At 36.4% G+C, this 22,934-nt stretch overlaps 10 protein-coding genes across 10 annotated transcripts; 5 read left to right on the plus strand and 5 right to left on the minus strand. All coding sequences in view use genetic code 12, as the record gives it.

Annotated features, from left to right (window-relative positions):
• Window positions 1-1,247: 1,247 nt before the first annotated feature.
• Window positions 1,248-1,481, plus strand: PGA6 (Pga6p; the record flags this gene model as incomplete). The annotated part of the gene is made up of 1 exon (XM_049325590.1): window positions 1,248-1,481. One exon carries the CDS (start codon window positions 1,248-1,250, stop codon window positions 1,479-1,481), a length of 234 nt encoding a protein of 77 aa, XP_049178673.1.
• A 660-nt stretch (window positions 1,482-2,141) lies between these two features.
• Window positions 2,142-3,932, plus strand: DAK2 (dihydroxyacetone kinase; the record flags this gene model as incomplete). Its single annotated transcript, XM_049325591.1, has 1 exon — window positions 2,142-3,932. The coding sequence occupies one exon, from the start codon at window positions 2,142-2,144 to the stop codon at window positions 3,930-3,932; it is 1,791 nt and encodes a 596-aa protein (XP_049178674.1).
• Window positions 3,933-4,101: 169 nt separating this feature from the next.
• Window positions 4,102-6,423, minus strand: LYS143 (Lys143p; the record flags this gene model as incomplete). Its single annotated transcript, XM_049325592.1, has 1 exon — window positions 4,102-6,423. The coding sequence occupies one exon, from the start codon at window positions 6,421-6,423 to the stop codon at window positions 4,102-4,104; it is 2,322 nt and encodes a 773-aa protein (XP_049178675.1).
• An 801-nt stretch (window positions 6,424-7,224) lies between these two features.
• CTA8 (stress-responsive transcription factor) lies at window positions 7,225-9,381 on the minus strand (the record flags this gene model as incomplete). Its single annotated transcript, XM_049325593.1, has 1 exon — window positions 7,225-9,381. One exon carries the CDS (start codon window positions 9,379-9,381, stop codon window positions 7,225-7,227), a length of 2,157 nt encoding a protein of 718 aa, XP_049178676.1.
• Window positions 9,382-10,605: 1,224 nt separating this feature from the next.
• KGF56_004182 (alternative oxidase) lies at window positions 10,606-11,858 on the minus strand (the record flags this gene model as incomplete). The annotated part of the gene is made up of 3 exons (XM_049325594.1): window positions 10,606-10,932; window positions 11,002-11,168; window positions 11,231-11,858. The coding sequence occupies 3 exons, from the start codon at window positions 11,856-11,858 to the stop codon at window positions 10,606-10,608; spliced, it is 1,122 nt and encodes a 373-aa protein (XP_049178677.1).
• A 2,288-nt stretch (window positions 11,859-14,146) lies between these two features.
• Window positions 14,147-15,127, plus strand: SSU81 (osmosensor; the record flags this gene model as incomplete). Its single annotated transcript, XM_049325597.1, has 1 exon — window positions 14,147-15,127. The coding sequence occupies one exon, from the start codon at window positions 14,147-14,149 to the stop codon at window positions 15,125-15,127; it is 981 nt and encodes a 326-aa protein (XP_049178678.1).
• A 171-nt stretch (window positions 15,128-15,298) lies between these two features.
• Window positions 15,299-16,015, plus strand: VPH2 (Vph2p; the record flags this gene model as incomplete). Its single annotated transcript, XM_049325598.1, has 1 exon — window positions 15,299-16,015. One exon carries the CDS (start codon window positions 15,299-15,301, stop codon window positions 16,013-16,015), a length of 717 nt encoding a protein of 238 aa, XP_049178679.1.
• Window positions 16,016-16,626: 611 nt separating this feature from the next.
• SRT1 (ditrans,polycis-polyprenyl diphosphate synthase) lies at window positions 16,627-17,671 on the plus strand (the record flags this gene model as incomplete). The annotated part of the gene is made up of 2 exons (XM_049325599.1): window positions 16,627-16,860; window positions 16,967-17,671. The coding sequence occupies 2 exons, from the start codon at window positions 16,627-16,629 to the stop codon at window positions 17,669-17,671; spliced, it is 939 nt and encodes a 312-aa protein (XP_049178680.1).
• A 129-nt stretch (window positions 17,672-17,800) lies between these two features.
• KGF56_004186 (mitochondrial 54S ribosomal protein YmL13) lies at window positions 17,801-18,493 on the minus strand (the record flags this gene model as incomplete). Its single annotated transcript, XM_049325600.1, has 1 exon — window positions 17,801-18,493. One exon carries the CDS (start codon window positions 18,491-18,493, stop codon window positions 17,801-17,803), a length of 693 nt encoding a protein of 230 aa, XP_049178681.1.
• Window positions 18,494-18,906: 413 nt separating this feature from the next.
• On the minus strand, window positions 18,907-20,940 carry RBD1 (Rbd1p; the record flags this gene model as incomplete). Its single annotated transcript, XM_049325601.1, has 1 exon — window positions 18,907-20,940. One exon carries the CDS (start codon window positions 20,938-20,940, stop codon window positions 18,907-18,909), a length of 2,034 nt encoding a protein of 677 aa, XP_049178682.1.
• Window positions 20,941-22,934: the final 1,994 nt, after the last annotated feature.

The raw sequence follows: 22,934 nt of genomic DNA on the forward strand, positions 1-22,934 counted from the left end.
AGAGAGAGAGAGAGAGAGAGAGAGAGAGAGAGAGAGAGAGAGAGAGAGAGAGAGAGAGAGAGACTAGACTCGTTTCACTCGTCTAGTCGATAGAGTGTAAATGGAGACAGAGAGACTAGACTCATTTCACTCGTCTAGTCGATAGAGTGTAAATAGAGAGAGACGCTAGTCTAGAGACTACTCGATAGAAAGGAGAGAGAGAGTAGGTGTAGGTAGATAGAGACTAGTGGCCAATGGTGGTATGATTGAGTTGAACATGTTTGAGGTTATCTTGGAGGGGGTGGAGGTGGAGATGAAGGGCTTGGGCTTGTTGAATGCAAGTAGGTGTGTCACCCGAGTTTGATTAGCTATTGAGGCATCTCACTAAACAAGTCTTGATTAGTATACAGTAGTAACTATAATTGTAATAATGAAGAAAAAAAAATCTCGAATATTCCTACAACGAGCTGTTCAACAATAACGGAGGAAACTCATAAATTGAGAGAAAGTTGGGTTACTTTAATGATTGGAGAAAATTGGCCTACTCTCATGATTGAAATAGAATTGACATTTGGTAGCTTGTTCCAACACTATCTCGCTTTGCTCCATAGTGTCGACTGCAAATTATGTCCTACTTTTCAAATTCACAAGTAATTTAAAAACCAACCGTAAAAAATGAGTACTTTTAAAAGACCAATAACAAGAGAAGGCTTACGATGAAAATTGAATTTCACTTCTAGACTCATGGACTCAAGACTATATTCTGTTTCTATATTTCCAGAACGCGCGTCTTTCATCTCGACGCGTTATTTTTTTTTTTTCTTTTGTTATTATTTTCATTTTTTGTTTTTCAATAAAAGTGCAGAAAACTCATCTTGAAAATTTGCCTCATAAAGAATGAATGCATGCGGTGCGTTAATGTGCCTGATAAGATCACCAAATTCGGTATAATTAAGTACTTTTTTAAAGTGACCGCGTCAAGCACTAGTATTCTCATTCGAAAGGTTTGTTTGTTTGTTTGTTTGTTTGTATCTCAACAGGTTTTTTAGCCTCCTTCTTCCTCCCCTTTCTCCTTACACACCAATGATGTTGAAAAAGAAAACATATCCTGTTTTCCACACAAACTAAGAAAGAACGTTTAAAAACGAAAATTAGAGATGGTATAAATATTCTCAAGTAGTCCTGTATTTTTCCCTGCTATAAAAAATTTGACATCTCTCCATTACCCCAACCATCACAACAAACTAAAACGTATTGGCAACAAAAACATGTCGTTAGTAACATCATCAACACCATCAATAGACTCATACGTTGACATCACAATAACCCCGCTGGTGCTAGAAACTCTTGATGTGCAACAAACTATTGTTGCTCAAAACACATTATTCACTTCAAGTATAAATGAAACTTCTTCATTGCTCCCCGAAATATCGACTTATCAAGGTGCTGCTCCACAAGTTGCTGTTGGATTTGTTGCACTCGCCATTGCTGCTCTAATCTGAGACGGTGTATAAATTTCTTATTGCTTTTTGTTTAGTTCTGTTATAAAAATTATTTTAAGATATGTTAAAGATTGAAAATTCAGCACCTCTAAAGTGTCAAAGGTTTCATTGAATTTAGTGTCAAAGGTTTCATTGAATTTAGTGTCACTTTCGTTTTTCTTTTATCTCTATACACCGTCATGTTTCTGGGTTACTGCAACGTGGTTCAAGAATAGTATCTAAATATATGACGAGTCAAGGTTGCTCTATCATGTTGCACTTTAGGGGGTATTTCTCCGATTTAGATGCAATACCCCCTAAAAATAAGCGAACTTGTCATCAACAACAAGTTTGCTATAATGTTCTAAAAAATACAAAAAGTCATTCTCTGAATGTACCAAGTTCAGATGGTGCACTCTTCTTTGTCAAAGTAAGATATGTGTATCTCTCACCATTGCTATCCACTACTTTAAATCAATGAAATAACCTGGTCGAGCCTAGTTACTTACCTCAACACAACTATCCTGGAGCATAATACCCCGTAAAAGTTTTTTTCATTCTCCTATTTTTTGTTTATTTTTATTTATTTTTTTTTTTTTTTTCATTTTAACTTTTTCTATCATCTAAGGGCCTTCTCTATAAGCTTTTCTTCGGTGCTGTGCTATATCATAAACCTTTAAAATGCCCTTAGCAAAACATTGGAAATACAACGATAAAGAGGACATTGTACTCACTCAATTGGAAGGTCTCGTTGCTTCTAACCCGTGTATTAAACTAATCCCTAGTGAAAAAGTTGTGTTTAATCCATACTCTGATACCTCAAAGAAAATCGCCTTAATCAGTGGTGGTGGTGCCGGTCACGAACCTTTACATGGAGGTTACGTTGGAGAGAATTTACTAGATGCAGCCGTCAGCGGCCACATTTTTGCATCTCCCTCAACGAAACAAATAATGGCTGCAATTAGAACAAAATCCGACAAAAATAAGGGAACTATAATTGTGGTGAAAAATTATACTGGAGATGTCTTGCATTTTGGTTTAGTTGCTGAAAAAGCCAAGAGTGAGGGATACAATGTTGAGGTTGTCACCGTGGGTGATGACGTTGCTGTTGGAACAAAACAGAATAAGATGGTAGGCAGAAGGGGATTGGCAGGAACAGCTTTAGTTCACAAAGTTTTAGGTGCTGCTACTGCAGATGAAAAGGCTGATTTGAAAAAAGTCAGCGAGTTGGGTCGAGTTGTTAACGATAACTTGGTGACAATGTCAGCTAGTTTGGATCGTACGTCTGTTCCAGGTAAAGCGGAACAAGATATCGAGTTTAACGATGATGACGAAGCTGAGCTTGGGTTGGGTATACACAATGAACCTGGTACAAAATTAAAGCCTATCCCCAACATCGATGTATTAATAAAGGACATGTTTCATAAACTTGTATCGCCCGAGGACAAAGATCGTCATTACGTAGACTTTGACATGAAAAACGACGATTATGTTCTTTTGATTAATAATATCGGAGGCACTTCATCTTTGGAATTATACGTGATCTTAGAACACGTTGTTAAAAACTTACCTTTTGAAAAGAAACCCAAAAGAATATTAGTCAGTGACTTTGTTACAAGTTTAAACGCGCCAGGGTTTTCAATCACATTGCTCAACTTGTCCAACATTGACAAAAAAGGAAAGCAATTTTACAATCAAGAAGATGTGTTACAGTTTTTAGATACTCCTACCAATGCCCCAGGCTGGAAACTGAAAACCTATCCAGCCAAATGTTGGGAAAACAATAAGGATAAACACGTAAAATCTCCCATGCAAAATGAATCCTTAATCACTTCCAAATTGAAGATTGAGCCTAAAAGTTTTGAAGCCCATTTGATAGCTGCATTAAATAACTTGTTGGAAGCTGAACCAAAAATCACCCATTTTGATACCCTTGTAGGAGATGGCGATTGTGGAGAAACGTTGGCTGCTGGTGCAAATGCCATTTTGAAAGCACTAAAAGATGACAAGAGTTTCCAAGAGCACCTTTCTGATCCCATTGCCACTCTCTATAGAATTACGGAGTTGGTCGAGGACAGTATGGGTGGAACATCTGGAGGAATTTACTCGATTTTTCTCACATCTTTGGTACAAAATTTGAAAAATGCCTCAACAATTGACACCGAAACCGTTGCAGATGCGTTACATAAGGCGTTACATAAAGGCTTATTCAAATATACAAAGGCTCGAGTAGGTGGAAGAACTTTAGTCGACACTTTGCAACCATTTATTGATAACTTTTACGAAACTAGAGATCTATCTCAAGCAGTTGAAGCAGCCAAGAATGGTTGCGAAAAAACCAAAAGCTTGCAAGCTTCGTTTGGTAGAGCAAGTTACGTCAATAAGGAACAATACGAGGCTGAAGGTGGAATTCCCGATCCTGGGGCAGTTGGCTTATTTGCTTTAATTGAGGGTTTTACTAATGAGAGATAGAACCATTCCTTTTTGAGCCAATGCAATAAGATTGATTGATATTTTTCCAACTAAATTGCCAATCTACAACAGAAATGAGCCAAAGACAAAAAGAAAATAAAATAAAAAAAAAGAAAAAAAAAAAAACGAAATACATATACAATACAAAAGTATCTTAATTATGAATTTTTTAATATGAAACGAGATCTTCTGATTCATCTCCATCATCTTCGAATGAAGGATCTTCTCTCTTTGCCCAAATACGTTCAACTCTTTTTAATGCAATTAAAGCTCCCCCTGAACCAACTTGCGACAGTACCTGAAAAAAATTTCTAATTGTATTCTTATCCGTTTCTTTGATAAGATGAGATCCAGCCACACGTGCTGGCCATTGTAACATCATTAAACCATTTTCAACTTTGAAAAATGCCAGGGGAGCATTAGGGTCATATTCCTTGGTAAAGGACATTAGCATCATCAAACTATCTGTTAAAACTTGAATTTGAGGTGAGTTAAATGGTTCTTCAAAACAAGTGGAAAGCAAAGTAATCATTGAAGCTTGGACATACAACTGGTGGCAAATATCCATCCATGAAATACTAAAGCTTTTGCTCTGCTCTACTAAGATTCCTTCTTGCCCACGTTGTAATACACCAGTCTTGTTTATAAACTCAACTTCTGTTTGACGTTGAAAGTTTGCAAACAATTTTATATATAGCATCAGTTCACTAGGATTCAAAGCACCTTGTCTTTTCTTGTTCAAAATTTTCAACAACTCACAAAAATAGTCATAACAATCGTTATGATATCCTCCCATTATGTTAAACCCATTATCCAAAATAATACCCAAATCAGTTAAAATGGTTTTTTCATACTCACTTCCTGAAGTTATCAACTCCTGGATTTCGTCATCAGTTGTCAATGTTCCTCCTTTATTGGAGCTTATTCCTGCAAGTATTTCCAAAGTGACAAACCAACATTTACAAAAAATAGTCACTTTAGAATGCCTAAGCTTCTTAACAGATATTTTCCGTAACAAATCCTTGGCCCCTTTCAAATGTGGTCTCCAATCTTGCTTGGAGTTTGCTGCATTTGCTGCAGCAAGAAGCAACACTGTAAGTAGTACACTTTCAATTTTGAATCCTAGAGTGCGATCGTCGGCAATTGCAGGACCTAGTAATTTAACGCAATCCAATAAATATAAATAATAATAGTCCTCATCTTCTTGGTTCCCCGAGGAAAGATACCTAGAGTGAGCACCACACGCTAATAATGCAGCTAAAACATAGTCCGAGTTAGTGGCGCTACTCAATAATATATTCCTTGCAGGGTTGAAATAAGTTCTATTTTGACTGTCAAATGATGGAAAGGGTAAAACCACTTTTGAAAAATTGTGATAAAACTCTTCTAAATATACTTGGTCATTTTCATTTTCCAACTTGATGAAATCAATAGAAATATCTCGTCGCAACTTATCGGTAATATGAACTGTTTTTATCGAAGGATTTTTATCCTTGTTTACCTTTGACTCTGTGTTTTTTTCGTACAATATCCCATTCACCATGTTGTTCAAGTCATTTGCCAAAACACTAAGATCGCTTTGATTAAGTAAAATTCCGATATCCTCTTGAAGCACAGGTGATAATTTTTGATATTCATGAGCATTTGGAACTTCTCTTGCTGTTGTGAATGGCAACTTTCTGGGAAAGTTCAGTCCAAGCATAGTGCTTTCCCTAGTTCTACTCGTGATTTGAGGAAGCGGTAATCGAACAAATGGGTCTTGTTCAGGTCTATTTGTTGGATACAACAGTTCATTGCCAGCAGCGCCTAGAGCTGACAAGTGGGACAAATATGGCCTTGGCATTTTCGGTTGGGTTGACGCTTTGACGCCGTACAAGTTGGGTTCTGCGTGGTGTATATTGGGGATTGGGGCTGGTTGGTTGATACCAAATATGGGTGAAAGAACTCTTTCTTGATGATGTTGTAGTTGTTGTTGTTGTTGTTGTTGTTGTTGTTGGTGGTGGTGGTGGTGGTGGGGTGGAATAGGAGGAGGATAAGGTAATGTTTGTATTGGTTCTCTTGGGGCGAGCACTTCTCTTGGGGGAAGCACCTCTCTCGCGGGATCTGCCCCAGGATGCGGTGGCCTCATTGGATCCGTAAGTATGAGTTGATTTATAGGATTACCAGTTGGTAAGAAATTCAGAGCCTGAGCTTGTCCTTCTTGCTTAAACTCTCGATTTGCTGCTTTAGTTACTTCAGTTTCCAGTACGTTTTTAGAATTTGCTTGACTATTCTCAACTTGTAGTTTCTGTTTCTTCCGCAGTACCCGTAGCACTCTTTCTCCAGCTTCGGGATACGAACACTCCTTCTTCAACCTCAGACACTGGAAACAGGAGGGCTTACCTTCCAGACACTTGATCTTTCTTCTTTTGCACTCTCGGCAACCACCTTTACTATATATCCTCTTACCAACTGAGTGCCGTAGACCCAAATCCAAAATCCCCGTAGACATTTTTGAAAAAACTTTCTTTTACTTACAACCAGTATACTTTGAAGGGGATCCTTTTTTTGACTTGAAGATAAAAACCTTTTCGTATACCTTGATATCTTTGGTATTGCGCAACGCCCATAAAGAAAAAAAAAAAAAATAAAAAAAAAATAAAAAATTAAAACGTCTCGGAAAATATGCACAATACCTTAATTTATTCAAAAATTAGGTGGACCTTAACTAATGGCTTTATTGTATTGAATGAATAAGCAATCAATATATCTGTAATTGTAATTTTGTAGCAAATGACTCTGTGTGAGTAAGCCGTGTGAGTAAGCCGTTCAAGTAGAAGTTTGATTCGAAATAGCTGGTGTAGTCTTTCTCTATATCGCCGTCTGACGGTTAGTGAGTGACCTTGAAATGTTTCGTCTCAGCCTTCTCGTTTGAGCTCTTACTTACCTTTATACTTCATGCACCTGACTTTTAGTGGTAGAAAAAGTTTTTTTTTTTTTTTTTTTTATTTTATTTTATTTTATTTTATTTTTGTCAGGAATGGAAATTGCGTTGCAATAGGTTTTATATACATGTCCTTATGTTGCACACATTGGAAAAAATATCTGTAATCTCACATCACCAAACTCGTGTATGGCTCTGGTAATACACTATCGAGCGAAGTGAAATGGTGGAGCAGCACTGACTACACCGGACATGGAAATGAGAGGGAAGGCATAAAAAAACCAGTATCATAGTGGGAGTAAAGTATACAAAATTGCGCTTTATATCACTTTAAATTATAAACATGCTACAAATCTTTACCCCCCCCCTTTATTGATCATTTTCGTCGTAAATTTCGTGTATAGTTCTTTTCTTACCTGTAGACGGGGAGGTTGGCAGAATATTTGCACCACTAGCATTGATTTGCGCATGACGAACAGTGGGAGTAAAAGTGTTACTGGCAGCTGGACTGTTATTCTGCAAATAATCATCAATATTAAACTGCTGCTCCAGTGTTTCTGTTTCCGCTTCCGCTTCTGCTTCCTCATTCTGGGTATTGCCTTGTCCATTGGCTATTATATTTTGCTGCTGACTAAGTTTTTCTATCCAATCCTCAACTTGCTCAATCGACTGGCCCGAAGTTTTCAGACGCGCTTCTAAACTATCGTAGTTATTTGCTATATTTGAAACAGCTAATTCAGGGAAAAAATGAGACGGCGAAGATATCGGATCCTGGCTCACCAATTGTTGATACATCTTTTTGACATTAGTTTCGGGTAACTTGGAATGGTCATGCGATTTAATGATTTCCTCAATCATTCCAGGCGATGATTGGGTTCGCGAATTGGATGGTCTATGTGCTTGATTGGCTATAAGTAATCTTGGCTTGAAACGAGTCTGAGTTTGAAACAGCCTCTCAGAAGACGTTGATGGTGATTGATAATCCACTTGTACGTATTGCTGCGGCTGCTGTTGCTGTTGCTGCTGCTGTTGTTGTTGCTGTTGCTGCTGTTGTTGCTGTTGTTGCTGTTGTTGCTGTTGCTGTTGTTGTTGTTGTTGCTGTTGTTGTTGCTGCTGTTGTTGTGCTTGTTGTTGCTGCTGTTGAAAATAATCTTCCAACTGCGCTCTTGGAGAGCAAGCGCGCATATTTGTTGTTCCATCTTCTTTGTTTTCTTGTGAGTGTTGTGGTTGCGCTCGAGCAAGCATAGGCGACCCTCTTGACGCTTGATTATACTGTGTTAGTGGTAGATTGATATTATTTATATCCAACAATTTATTTCCACCATTGCCATAAGCTGCAGCAAGAAACTTCAAAATCTTGTCAATAGTGCGCTCTTGTGATTTAGTTCTTTCTCGATTGATATAATTCTCATGCCACAAGGTTTTATTATCGCGCCTTACCCTTCTCAAATCTTCAGTGATCGCATATTGGTTCATCTTGATCGTTTCCAACTCAGACAATATCAAGGATAAGTTAGCATTGGCATTTGGGTTTTCAGTCAATTGAATTTCATTTTGGCCATTGCTACTTTTGTTCCTCACAATGTTATCTAATAAATCTTCCCGATCCCTGATGAAATTGGCATTTTCAAATTGCCAAATTTCGTCTGCACCACTCTTATCACAACTTTGGTGCATCGTGCCATTTCCAATATCCTGCACTTTATGCCATCCGTACATGTTCAACTGTCTAACAAAACTAGCGAAGTTGTTATGTTTGAAATATTTGGGCAAGATGTTTTTCATAAAATCCTCGCGATGAAACACCTGAAACGTCTTACCATCATCGTTCCATCTGATGTATTCCTTATTAGCTTCATCATTGACCATTGACCAAATTTTCATCACAAAAGCGGGTCTTGTCTTGGGTCCCGTGTTTTCCTTTCTACGCTTTAATTGCGGTTGTAGTCCTTGTAACTGCGATTGTTGATGTTGGCTATCAATTCCATGCCTTGCCTCCTGAGATAAGTCCAAGGGTTTGAAGGTTACATTGTGTGGTAATACAGATTCAGATAAGGGCGGTAAAGGCGGAAGTGTACTATCCTTGTAGAATGGTTGTAAGTTATTGTGTTTGTTGAATAGCTGCAAATCTGTCGCAAGTAAATCCTCGTGGGTCGTATTCTCCCGTGACTCGCTAGAGGCAAAAAATGGAGGATAGGATGTTTCTCTTGCGGCTTTCTCCCCTCTTGACTGCTGTTGCGGCGACTGGTCCAATTCTTGAATTTTATCGTACGAGTCAATGTCGTTGGGGGTATCAAAATCAAAGTTATTACTATAATATACCTGGTGGTTCAAAAGTGGTGTTAAGGACGGATTTTGAATACTTGGTGATGGTTGGACATGTTGTTGGAGTACATGATGGTTAGCGTTCCCATTGTTAAAAGGACGATTTATAACCTCAACATCATCGGTCGAGTTTGAATTTTGAGGAGAATCAACATTACTGTTTAGCAAATCTACTAAAGGATCCCTATAGTCAGTTGTCATATTGACCTTCTTGGTATTTGTTTGACTTATCTGAAATTAGCTATATCTTTCTCTCTCTCTCTTTTTTTTTTCAATCCCATATAAGAAAAAAGAAAAATCTATCTGTGAAGAATCTATTTGCGATGTTTGATGGGTATTCCCTCTATCTTCCCTTAGATGCCCTTTATTTTACTTTTTTGGCCCTATTATTTTCCATCTTTTCCGTGCGAAAAAAAAAAAAGGCAATTAATGTTTGTCTTTTTCTACGAGGTGTCTTAATTTAGAGTTATAAGACGATTAGGATTACTTGTTATTAAATTGAAAATCACTTATTGGGAAGCGAGCTCTAAAACAAGTTTTACTTTAGAAGATGAGTTGCTCTTTTTTTCTGTTGTTCCTCTCTCTTTCTTTAATGGGAGAGGGGGGGGAAGGTTAATGTCCAAAATTGTATATTGTCATTTTTTCTCTCTATTTACATGGCTATTTTTTATGTCATGTTTGAGTTGAAAGCTCATATAATGTGCGCACATATTAAAGAGTTTTATAAAGATGTATCTGTATAAAGCCAATTCTAAAGATAACAATTTTTGATTGCAATACCACTCAAGTGTGTCATTTATATGCATCATTGACCTTCAGTCTTTAATGTAGATTTATCCTTCTTCATTCGTTATCCTTTTTTGTCTGCAATCTATAGTGTTATCCATTATCTGTTTACCCTTTTTCAGTATTCCTTTACATCAAAAGTAATTTTGGTTTTGCGAAATACCAAATTAACAAATAATTTGTTCAAATATAATAATCATTATATCCAATAGTGAAAAAATTCAAACAAATTTTAATACTGGTTTTTGTTAGAGTTGGAGACAGGGTTGTAGTTCGAGCCCACGAGGCTACATATAATACCTCGGCTTATTTGTTGTTGTGAATATATTAGTCTAAGGTTTATCAAGGGAGAGGGCTGAATCGTTTCTCAATAAGCGCATGCGCATTAAAAGGAGTCCACTATCGAGCAGAGCGAGATAGTGAGCAACACTTGGTAGGACACTATCGAGCACACTGACTCGCTCTGCTCGATAGTGGAGCACACTGACCAGCTCTGCTCGATAGTGGAGCACACTGGCTAGCTCTGCTCGATAGTGGAACCCAAGTCAAACTCGTGTCAAGTGTCTTGTTTTCATTTAGACATATATAAAGATATATACAGCATTAGTAGAGCTTTTTTTTTTTTTCTTTTTTTAATTTTTACAAAGTCAAATCCTTTCTTTCCCAACCTGCTGGTTTGACAACATCCAATCCCAGATTTGGTTGAGGTTTGTTTTCATCAGGAAGATGCAATGCAAATGGGTTCCTGTCTTTATGTTGATCCAAATTAGCAAATGTGTGATTAACTTCACGGTGTTTGGACTCGTCTGCTCTAATTTGTAAAATCAAATCTCTGAAACTCGACTCTTGTGTCAAATTTGGCCAATAATCAACAGCAATTTGTGGAACTTTCATATTTTGAAACAATGGTAAATTACCAGGTTGATCCATATCGTGTAAAAGATGAGTATAGGTTTTAACTGCCTCCTAAAAAATGAAGTTAGTATTTCTTGTAACAAACAAAAGAAAAAAAAAAAAGGGTTTGGGAAAACATACCTCTTCTAAATAGCCGACAAATCTGTGGCAATAGGTTGGTTTCAACAAGTACATGAAAAAAAACACATTGGTAAAAATACCTTGACCAATGTAGATGATACTTCTAGTAAACCAAGAAGGTTTTCCTATTTTCAAAAATGTGAGCAAATGGACACGTTCATTGTAAGCTATTAATCTCTCTGTTAGTATGGCTGCAAAAAAAAGATGGAAAAAAAAGATGAAAACATACCTTCATCAATTAATGTTTCACACCAAGCACGATCTCTTTTTAACATTCTCAACGAATATAAGTGTCTGAGGAAAGATGCCGTTGCGCCAGGAACTCCCGCAACACTTTCCAAAAAAATCACTCTGGTCAACCATTTGCTTTCTGTCATTTCCCATCGAGTTCCTTTGAACTCATTTGGGTCGTTTGTTTTAGGCCACTTATAGCCTGTTACTAAATCGAAGCAGTGACGACAAAACAAGGTGAGGTTTAAAGAAACTTTGTCTCCCAAGGTTTTTGGAACATGATGTGCCAAATCAACATTCTGAAGACCAGTTTCTGTGAAATCTGCATGCACGTAAGCTGGTTTGGTTGTAAATTTGTTATCATCTTGCTCTGCGATACCTTGATTGTTGTAAACACGGGTACCTATATCCAAGAAACTCATGTTTCCTATTTTGAAACCAGGTTTTTGCGAGTTTTGTTGGTCTTTAGGGAGCCCTAAGTTAGCATGGCCTCTTTCGTCTTTTTGTTTTGTAGAAACTTCTCTAATTGGTGGTACATGAGTTGTACTTGTGAATCTAACTGCTTCCACCAAACGAATTGAGCAGGTAATCCTTGGTAGCTGGCGATACGTTGTAATTCTAAGCATCTTATTGTTTTCTCTTTTTGAAGATATAGAAATCAGGGTTTGTTGCAACTTTTCAATAGCAGAGATTAAAACAGCATTTTACCAAGTTTATATAGAACCGGTGGGCGAAGGGGAGGGGAGGGAGGAAAGAGAAAGACAATTACTTTGATTATAGGCTATCTCACTAGGAGATATAGTCACATATAGACAGAGAGATACATGGTTTGTTCCGCAAAATTCCACTAACTCTTCTTAGCTTTTCATCATTTTCTTCAATTTGTGACTAATTTTAGGCAATAACTTCCGTTCAAGCTCAAAGTGCAACATGCATAAATCGAAACCTGTGTGTGAAAATATAAATAAAAACTGGGTTTGATCTTGAATTATAGCCATCTAAGATAAGCTAAGGAAAAACAATGTAAAGCGGTTGAAAGGAAAAAGCCCTTCTTCTCTTTTAAAGCTTACTTTTAGTGAATGGCTGACAAATACAAGGACTAACCATTTGAACTACTCTATACATTCCAAAGTAGGAACACTATAATTGACAGTTTGCAGAGTTCAAATCGATTATAGATAGGGCAGAAAGAAAGAAAAAAAAAAAAAAAGAAAGAAAGAAAGAAAAAGTAAGTGGAAGTAGGTGCTTAACAAAAAGTAATTTTACGGAAAGAGCACGGTTACTGTTTGATTGATAATCAGCAATGACCTAGCAGTTATTGGGAGCAAAGCGAGCTTAGTGACATAAGGAAGTCTAGCGACTTGCGTATTGTGACCATAATAGCTCAAAGAAATTTGCGCAAAATATGTACAACATGACACAATATACGACAGTGTGACAGGGATTGGTTTTAGAAAGACTTTTTTAAATTGTTCAACTCAATACACAACATTGTTGTTGTAGGGCAAATGTCCGCGGTACATTATAACAAAGAGGGACGATTGTGCAAAAAGGATGTTCCGCAGAAGGACATTGTGTAAAAAAGCTGTTAAGATATTGAGATGCATCAAGTATGACCCCAGTTCACAGTGAAATTATTTCACTTTCCGGTTTAATCCTTACTTATTACTTGACACACTGGATTTCCAGCGCCGCTTAAACGGCAGAAAGAATCATTTACATTTATACGAACTAGGTGTTAGATGCAACCAAACTTGGCTTTTCTTCATTCCGTTGTTTATACACAATTTTATATCCCACGGATCAGGGGCATGCCAAACCGAGTTTTAAGTCATTCACATTCACTATTTTCTTTTTTTGTTTTTTTTTTAAAGCTTCCCTGGTTATTACATTACAATAGCACCAGTTTTAGAGCCTTAAAGCACCGCAAAGTTTGCGGCTTTTGATTTTTACAGGGAAAAAATATCTAAGCATGGAGAAATGTTACAGTTGTTTTTTTTATTTCGCAAGGTGAGCCCTAATAGATTATTATTTTCAATACATTTATTATTAAGAAAAAGAAAAGCATACACGAAAAACACCACCGAGGAAAATTGACAAAGAATCCAATTTCGTGTTTAAAGATAACAGTCTAAAAAAACCCAGAAACAACTTTGACAAACACCAAATTTAAACCAGTATTAGACAAATGAGTGCAAATTAAATCAGTATTAGACAAATAAGTGCAAATTAAACCAATATTAGACAAATGAGTGCGTCTTCAGGGGATAATCATAATCCATTCATCCCTTTTTTTTTTTTTTTTTTTCTTTTTCTTTTTTTCCTTCTCCTTGATTTATATGCGCGTGTGAGAAATGATTCGATTTGAGCTCTACAGTTCTAGAAACTACATTTGGCTAATAGCGATTCCTCTCATTATACATTTTTTTCGGACATGACCTCCTTCAAACTGTTATCTAATGTGACTTGTCTCTTACATTTGATGTCGTGTATATTTGCATCTTACCCAGATTTTCTTGTTTCTTTACCCAAAAAAGAAGTTAAAAATTTTTGTGAATATAACGTGTCTTAAAACATACACAAAATTAGTAACAAGTTTTGTTTTACGATTTGAACGATATACACTACCCTAATTCTAATTTTTTTTTTTTTGTTTCGCTTCTTTTTCTCCCCTTTCAAAAAGCTGAAATCGATTTCATCTTTTATTGTTCACTTTACTGCTTTACATTCATTATCAACTACAAGCACTCTCTTTTATGGCCCTAAGTCACTTCAGTTCTATATCACCACCACCACCACCACATCATTAACGAAGACTAAATTTTTTTTCTTTTCTAGGACCAAATTTTCCCCAATTTTTTGTTTTCTTTTTCCTTTTTCCTTTTTCCTTTGTCCTTTTAGCTGAACTTCACACATGGGATTTAAAATTACAAATTTCACAGGAGACCCATTTGCAATATCCACTGTGTCCTTTGGCATAATATCATGGATAGTGTCATTAGCTGGTGCTGCAACATCACAGCAATCACAATTTCCTCATTTTACATGGTGGGGCATTGCTTACCAGATTGTGATTATACTCATCATTTTCATATTGTATGCCAATAATAATATTGAACTATACAAGTTTACTCTTGTTGGTTTAGTCAGTATTGGGTTCATTTACACAACAAACTCAACGAACAACTTGATTTATAACTCAAATTCGTCGGGCAACTTATGCTGCGCAGCTGGATGCATTTTATCGAGCATTTTGAATTTGATATGGATATTGTACTTTGGAGGACACCCTGAGTCTCCAACTAACCAGTTTATCGATTCTTTTAGCTACAAGAACCACTCGCATGAACAATTGGGCAATCAGATTCTTTCATCAGGCAAAAATGAGTTATTTGATGAAACTCAAGAGTATAGAAAGTATGGTTCTTCATCTGGTAATCTTGCACAGCAAGATAGCTTGAAACAGCCACACGTTCTTCTAAGTGGTATGAACAACAGGTCGTCACAAGTACAATCTACTCCTTCGAACCAAAACTATATCTCGCTGACACAATTGAATGGGTTGGAGAATTTCAGTTCACAGGATGTACCAATTTCTGCATCAGCAACGCGTGACTTGACCCGCAACAACAGCACTGTCAATAATAATAATAATAATAACAAAAGAAACACAATGTATACTGACTCAGAAGCCGGTACAGGTATAATATTCAGATACAAGGCTAAAGCATTATACAGTTACGATGCAAATCCTGATGATATCAATGAAATCTCATTTATTAAAGATGAAATATTGGAAGTTGACGATATTGATGGAAAATGGTGGCAAGCAAGAAGAGCAAATGGGCAAGTGGGAATATGTCCCTCGAATTATGTTAAATTGATTGATACTTAGTGAAATTGAAAAATATTGTTTTTGTCTGTCTGTCTGTCTTGCCTTTTTTTTTTTTCCTCTTGCCATCTCTTTATGTATTTTTTTTTCACTGGCGCAACGATAAATGCTATCAAGTAAAGATCAAGTAAAGATCAAGTAAAGATCAAGTCCAGTGTTACATTTGCAGAAACAATGACACAATTTGAGATAACACCGCAATTGAGAGATATAATACAAGTATCGAGCTATATAGAAAAAGAGAAACTACTAGCGCAGAAAGATGTTTCGCATGAGAAATTAATTGAGTTTTATCAAAGTTGTCATCCAACACCTACATTATTAGCATTAATAAGAAAATCAAAATTGTACATCCCCACATATGAAACGTATGTACAACCAAAAACAAAAGAGTTTCTAAAAAATATGGCAAAACTACGATTAAAAGCAAAGGAACAAGAGTATGCAAATTTACTCAACAAGTCTCCCGAATTTACAACTTTGTACGAAACCTCTAATCAAGAATATATTTCTCCTGCTAAACAACATAAAGAGTTGAAAAATCAAATGGCAACTATTGTAAATATAGCAATTAGTGTAGCAAGTGTTTCCTATGCCATTTGGTACTGGACAAAATCTTCATGGGGGTTAAAAGAGAGTTTTAGAGTTTTAATTACAATTTTTTTTGGTTTATTAGTCCTAATAGCCGAAGTGGTGGTATACATGGGTTACTTGAATAAAATTGAAGAAGCGAGAATAAAAGAAAAGAGAAAAAAGGAAGTAAAGAAAGTGATTAGAACAATTGATATTGCCTCGAGCGACACTATCGACATTATCGACACTATCGACAGTATTGACACTATCGACAGTATTGACACTATCGAGCAGAGCGAGATAGTGGAGCACACTTAACAACCTGTTGCAGCATTAACTAGTAAGTTGTACACTTGACAACCTGTTGCAGCATTAACTAGTTTGTTGTACACTCGACAACCTGTTGCAGCATTAACTAGTTTGTTGTACACTCGACAACCTGTTGCAGCATTAACTAGTTTGTTGTACACTCGACAACCTGTTGCAGCATTAACTAGTTTGTTATAGATGTAAATATAATAGAGAAAAAAGAATAATCATGAGGCTGGCAATAGGCTATCAAATATTGCTCAATAGTAGAGATAGTGTCGGTGGCACTCGATAGTGTTGGTCAGTACTGCTCCACTAGCTCGCTTTGCTCGCTAGTGGAATAAGTGAATACAATCCTTTGATATCTGATTAGATAATCAATTACTAGTTCTATTATATAATTGTATTATATCAAATCGGTATCGCTGTTCCTATGTTATTCGTCCTTGGTTTCTTATTCAATAACTAATACCAAAGTGTAAATAAACATATATAGAAATAATTAATATTTTAGCAGCCCTTTTTAGCAGCACTTTTTGGCAGCACTTTTTTAGCAGCACTTTTTTTCTTTTGCAACAACTTTGATAGCTTCATTGATTAACCCCCCCTCCCTTTACGCCATGGGTGCTTACTCTAGAACCTTCTCCTTGAATGCTATTGCCGCCTTAATCTTGAAATTCCCCTTGTTCGCTTATCTTGTTGGCTTTTTTGAAGACTTTGTAATCTCAACTATTAAAACAGGGCCAGTGCCACGGCATGTTGCAATGATCATGGATGGCAATAGAACATACGCAAAGAGACATAGGCTACCCTTGAAAGAGGGCCATTTTGCGGGTGCTAATGCATTGGTGAAGGTACGTTTTTAGGTCATTCCTTAACCCCCCCTCCCTCCCTCCAAAAAAAAAAACAACCAAATTAAAAACACTAACCCCGTCCCTATTTTCCTCCTTTATTTTGCAGATTCTCGAAGTATGTTACAAAATAGGTATTGAACATGCTACTGTATATGCATTTTCTTTGGAAAACTTCAATAGGCCAAAGGAAGAGGTTGACACGCTATTTGGTTTACTACGTGACAAGTTGAAATTGATCTCCGAGTATGAAGATTCATATGCAAGGTACAACAAGGTTTGTATTAGGATTGTTGGTAATCGAAGTTACATTCCAGAAGATATTCTTAAAGATCTTGAGTTCATTGAGGAAGTAACTAAAACAAGCTCAACAAAAAAGGTTCTCAATGTTTGCTTCCCATACACTGCTCGAGACGAAATAACCTATGCAATAAAATCAATTGCTAAAAAAAGAGTTGCTGGAGAGTTGCAAAACCGCGACGAAATTACCACTAAAACAATTGAGTCAAACTTTTATTTTGGTGACGATGTTCCACCTTTAGATATTTTGATTCGTACTAGTGGGCACACCAGATTAAGCGATTTCCTACTTTGGCAATGTTCAACTGATTGTACCATTGAATTTCCTGAAGCACTATGGCCTGACTTTGGATTTGTGAGCATCGTGTCGATTTTGTTCAAATGGAGTTATTACAAGACTTTGCAAATAGAGGAGTTAAGAATGCGCGGGAAAGAGCCTCAGATTCAAGATACCGTTGTTCCTGTGCTATTAAAAGAATTACCTCAACCTCCCCCAATAGCCACAGTATCTTGAAAAGAAGAAGAAGAAGAAGAAGAAGAAGAAGAAGAAGAAGAAGAAGAAGAAAAATACTCTACTATTCCATTTCGTTATTTTTCTTTTTCTTTTTTTGCTATGTACAAGTGAGGGCCTACTTCACTATAACTAGTCTTTGGCTTGTTGTGCTGACTCAGCCAATTGCATTTGCCTCCTGATCTTATTGAATTCTTTATTCTTTTCAAATGCATTCCTCTCTTCATTGATGTAAACATTTTTTGCTGTGAAATCCTCTGGTCTTAATACAATAGCATTTGGGTTCCGTTCGTTTTTCCATCTTCTATTAACGAAATCTTCAACCGAATTGTATAAAGTCAACAAGTCATGTGACTTGCTTACTGTAAAATCATTCAATTCAAATCCTAGATTAGATTGTAGATTCTTGACAAGGTTAAACCTGAATTCGATATCGTTTAAACTAACTGTATTGTATTGGCTATGTGTAATATCCTTTCCTGTCAAGTTTTTATATGTCTCATCAACAACCCTTTGCAATTTTTCCTTAGTGTAAAAACTTTCCAAAAGCATCGGATGTATAGTTGCGTGACGTTTCCAATCCGATACTTTCGATTTTGGCAATACCTTACTTGCCTCAAGATTTTTGAGGTAGCTTTCCGAATTCTTTTCGGTTAGGTGTTTTATAGTAACAACCTCTTTATCGGCATATTTATCCTGCTGTGATACTATCTCCGTTACACTTTTTTTCTTCCGGCCATATATGTCACGAAACCAGGAACGATTAATACTAGAGGATGTAAGAGATCTAGTTTTCAATATAGGTGCTATATTTCTTCCTATCATTATGCAAGTCTCTGACCTCAAGTTTCTGACCTCAAGTTTCTGACCCCAATCCTCTATACCCTTACGTTGATCAGAGTTTAGAGTGAAAAAAAAAAAAATTTCAATTTTTAGACTTCTTTATTATATTACAAAAGAAGAAGAAGAAAAAGAAGAGGAAGAAAAAAAACAAAACAATCTACACTACTATAATCTTATCTCATAAAACTATATGGATAATGTAATTCTGATTATTGAAACTAGATGGTTCATATTGCTTTTAAGAGGTAGTTACATAGCAAAATTTCTTGGTCTCACCTTTAAGTTTTAATGACAGTATATACAAACCGATTTCTGTTTGTCGTATTTCTCTTTTGTTAGAGGGTAATCTCTTTGATTGATCTACAACATTGTTCATTCATCATAGTTTATAAAATTCATAAAATTTTCTTCTTTTTCAAAAATGAAATCATAAAAAGAGTTAATACTACATATAACCCCAACCCAACTCCGCTTTCATGATTAACTCCTATCAAATGAGATGATCTCTTTTGTGGTGCTTCAAATACCTCAACTTGTCGTTTCAAACCGCCATTGGTTCCTTGTGTTCTATCGGGGGAGGAAGTTGGGACTGTAGTTGTATAAACTGAAGTAGCATATACTTCAGTGGAAACAGTTGTCTCACTGGGAGATGTTGCCGTCGCGCTTGGCTCTTGCGTTGACACTGTAACTTCACCAATATCACACCATCCTTCCACGGGGATACAGTTGAAATACCGGCACCATTTGCAATTATCAGACAGATCTTCACCATTGTTGTTGAAAAAGTTCTTTGACAAAAGAACAAAATAAATTATAATCAACACTAGGGACACTATTCGTACCCCAATCCATAAAAGAAACCGTAACGGTAATTTATCTTGATAAGCATATAACGGATCCCAATTATTTAAAAATTGCTCCCATGTTGTTGGATCCCTGCTATAAATAATTATCCCGTCCTTGTATATCCAGAACGGATCTTTCAATAGCAAGATTGCAGTTAATATACCCATTGCAAAACCACCCAAATGGCTAAAATTATCCAACCCCGGTAGCAACCCCAATACAAATGACACAATAATCTCACAAGCCATAAAGAAAATAAACAATTTATAGTGGTTAGTTCCATACATGTTTGTGTTTTTCTTCCCGGCATAGATAAAGAGTATAATATTTGTTGCGACAACTCCAAATAATGCTCCTGAAGCACCAGTAGAGGCTATTCCCTGGGGTGTAAAATTGGCACCTAGTAAAAAACCAGCAATACCACTAGAAATATAGATGATTGCATATTTTAATATCCCTATATTTCTCTCGATTGAAGCTCCCATGGTCAATTGAAGCAAAAGGTTAAAAATTATATGCAAAAACCCCGCATGTAAGAAGATCGGTATAAATATTCTGTACCATTGGTTTGGAGCATACTTTGTACCATTGTCAAGTGTGGGCAATCCAGATAGCCCACACAAGTCACCTAGCGAGCATGTATAGCTATCGATAGTTGTTGAATTTGCGCAAGGAAAAGTAATGGACAAATCGTCTGTAATTCCTTTAATTTGGTGCATGCAAGGGACATAACGGGCACCCATGTAGATCAAGAGATATGCCGACGGTCCCAACATCGGATTAAAATATGGACGTGTTTGAAAAGCTGATCCTGTTAATATAGACATTTTGGCTAATTCAATTATAAAAACAATCACCTGAATTAAGGTGACGACTATCGTGAAATATGGCAATTTAGTATAATGAAATCTAGGTTTACTCCGAAGTGCTCGTAATCTATTTTTTTCATTCCTCTTTAATCGTTTTTCAATATCAGAATCGGAGTCATCGATGTGATTGTGAGTTGTATTTTCGTTATCCAAGTTACTTGCAAATGGATCCACTGGAGATAAATCATCATATACATCAACAAATGGATCTCTAGGTGGTGTTTTGTCCTTTTCCGCTGTAGGTAATGCAGGTAAATCGCGATCAGCAAAGTTGGTCATTTCGTATTCATTGAACCTTACAGAGTTTTTCTTTCGTAAAAACGATGATCGTTGATCTGGGCTTGTATTATCATTGTCATTATCATTATTATTGTAACTAACAACACTTTTTGATTTTTGATTATATGGATAGTACTGATAATTTTGCAGTTGCAGTGACGACAAGGTCACTTCTTGAGACAGGGTTGGTAATGGCGGCAAAGAAGATTTCGACTTGCGCGTAAGTAGTAGTTGTTTTTGTGAATACCGACGAGGATTCCCGCCATTATTCAAATTTTTTAGCGAGGGCGGTTCCTTATTAAAGGGGTTCTCAGTATCGTCATCATAGTCGTCGTCGTCATCATCGTCATCGTCGTCGTCGTCGTCTCCTGGTGTGGGGTATGCTCTGTGGTATCTACCGTATTCTCTAGAAGGACTATAGCTTTGTGAACGCATTACGAGTAGATACACAGCATCAAGTATCGATAGTAGAAAGCTGAAGTTTGCGCCGAAACGATGGTGTATGGGTCAACTAAAGCTAGCTATACCAACACGGCTATAATGAAAAAAAAAAAAAAAAAAGTAATAAAATCTGCTATAGCCGGGCGCGTCTGCAATGTCTATAAATAAATTTTTTTTTGTTGATTCTTGTTTAGTTAAAGGATGATGGGTTGAAATACCAGTATAAGAGTTTGGGGTAGGAATAAATAGGTATAGCGAAAAGAGGACAGACTAATTAACCAATTGAGTTTACTATAGTGGAAAAAAAAAAAAAAGAGCAAATCCAAGAGGAAATCCAAACTGTTCTTAAAAAGGGAAATCCAAAATGTTCTTAATGGTACCAGAAGAAAGTGGTATAGAGAAAAAAAGAAAAAAGAATGCAACAGCAGGTAATTTCGAGTCATCATTATTAGCTTAGCTCGCGCACTACATTTTTGCTGGGAGTAAGTTAATCGCGGTAGTGTATATGTGGAGACGCAACTACAGGGGAAAAAATATTTTAGTCTTATTATAAGGTTGTACCTTGCATGGAAAACCTTTATACCGAATTCTTTCAACAATTTGAGAACCACTTACTAGTATTAGTAAATGGTTCAAAAGAGTAAACTTTAATAGCCGAGGCAAGTTATGTGTTGAAAAACTAGTAGGATTAATTTTTGGCGGGTTTGTTTAATAGTAAGTAATCTCTTTGCGTAGTAAAATTTTACTTTTTGTGCTGACCATTGAGAAAAAAAAAAGAAAAGAAAAGAAAAGGGGGACGAGCTTTAAGCGTGAGACTTTGAAACGTATTACAGTCATTGTAACATTAATGCAATAATAGATTTATTAGTACAACAATAATAACATTAGAAAACTATTGTAAACTTGAGTGTCAATATATAGTAATCTCTTGAATCACACACCATCGACACTATCGACACTATCGAGCAGAGCGAGATAGTGGAGCATACTAGCTGCCACTGACACTAACTGCCACTGACACTAGCTGCCATCGACACTAGCGAGCGAACCAATTTTTTTACAACCAGTAAAAATGAAAAAATGGAAAAGGGTTGAAAGAAACCACTAAATATCACAAATGAATTGCAGTTGGCAATCACAAATGAATTGCAGCTGGCAATCACAAATGAATTGCAGCTGGCAATCACAAATGAATTGCAGCTGGCAATCACAAATAAACTGTTTGTTTAATTTAAAGTTGACTAATCATCAACTCCATCTTGTGATTGTATCCTCTTTACTTTTTATCTTATTCACTCTTTTTTGGCACCTTGAATAAGTGCACTTGGTAGCTACATATTACATGAGGTTACAAGATGGAAAAGCTTTATGAAAGGGGGAAAGAGACAAGTTTAATAGCTTTTTCATTGCAAACCAAAAAGAGATGGCACCATTTTTGATTGGCAAGGTCTCAAACAGTGGTATCCTTGACCAATTTCACTTTGCATCGACAAAGTATCTTTATCAAAATCCCCCAAAAAAAACCACAATCAACAGTCGAATGGCCAATATTGAAGAAATGCTCAATAGTATGGGTCAATTAATATTGTTGTTTTGCTACTTGCGTAATTATGATTACTCGTCACGTTTTTTGCAAACTTTCTGAGATACCAAAACTACCAATAAAACTAAAAGTATCTGCAATCAGACCCCTACTATCTAGCCCCCTACTTTCCCCCTCCCACCCTGCCTTCTTATAATCGTGGTTTTCATTATTGTGGTTCTATTCTTCCTCACGAAAAAAAAAAATAATAATAAAAATACGCAGCCACACCTGATATGAATTGTCTTTACAGATAAGTTGAAAACTTTTCACCCAAAATATATTACACACTTTTTCTAAATGAACCGAGCCGAATCATATCTTGAGGAAAAACAAGTACAAACGTGGACTGTAAACTGCTCATAATTATAAAGGATAGTTTTTTTTTTTTTTTTTCAATTCAAGA

Source organism: Candida oxycetoniae (assembly GCF_023343755.2).
Source record: "Candida oxycetoniae strain CBS 10844 chromosome Unknown scaffold16, whole genome shotgun sequence".
Classification (NCBI taxonomy): Eukaryota; Fungi; Ascomycota; class Pichiomycetes; order Serinales; family Debaryomycetaceae; genus Lodderomyces; species Lodderomyces oxycetoniae.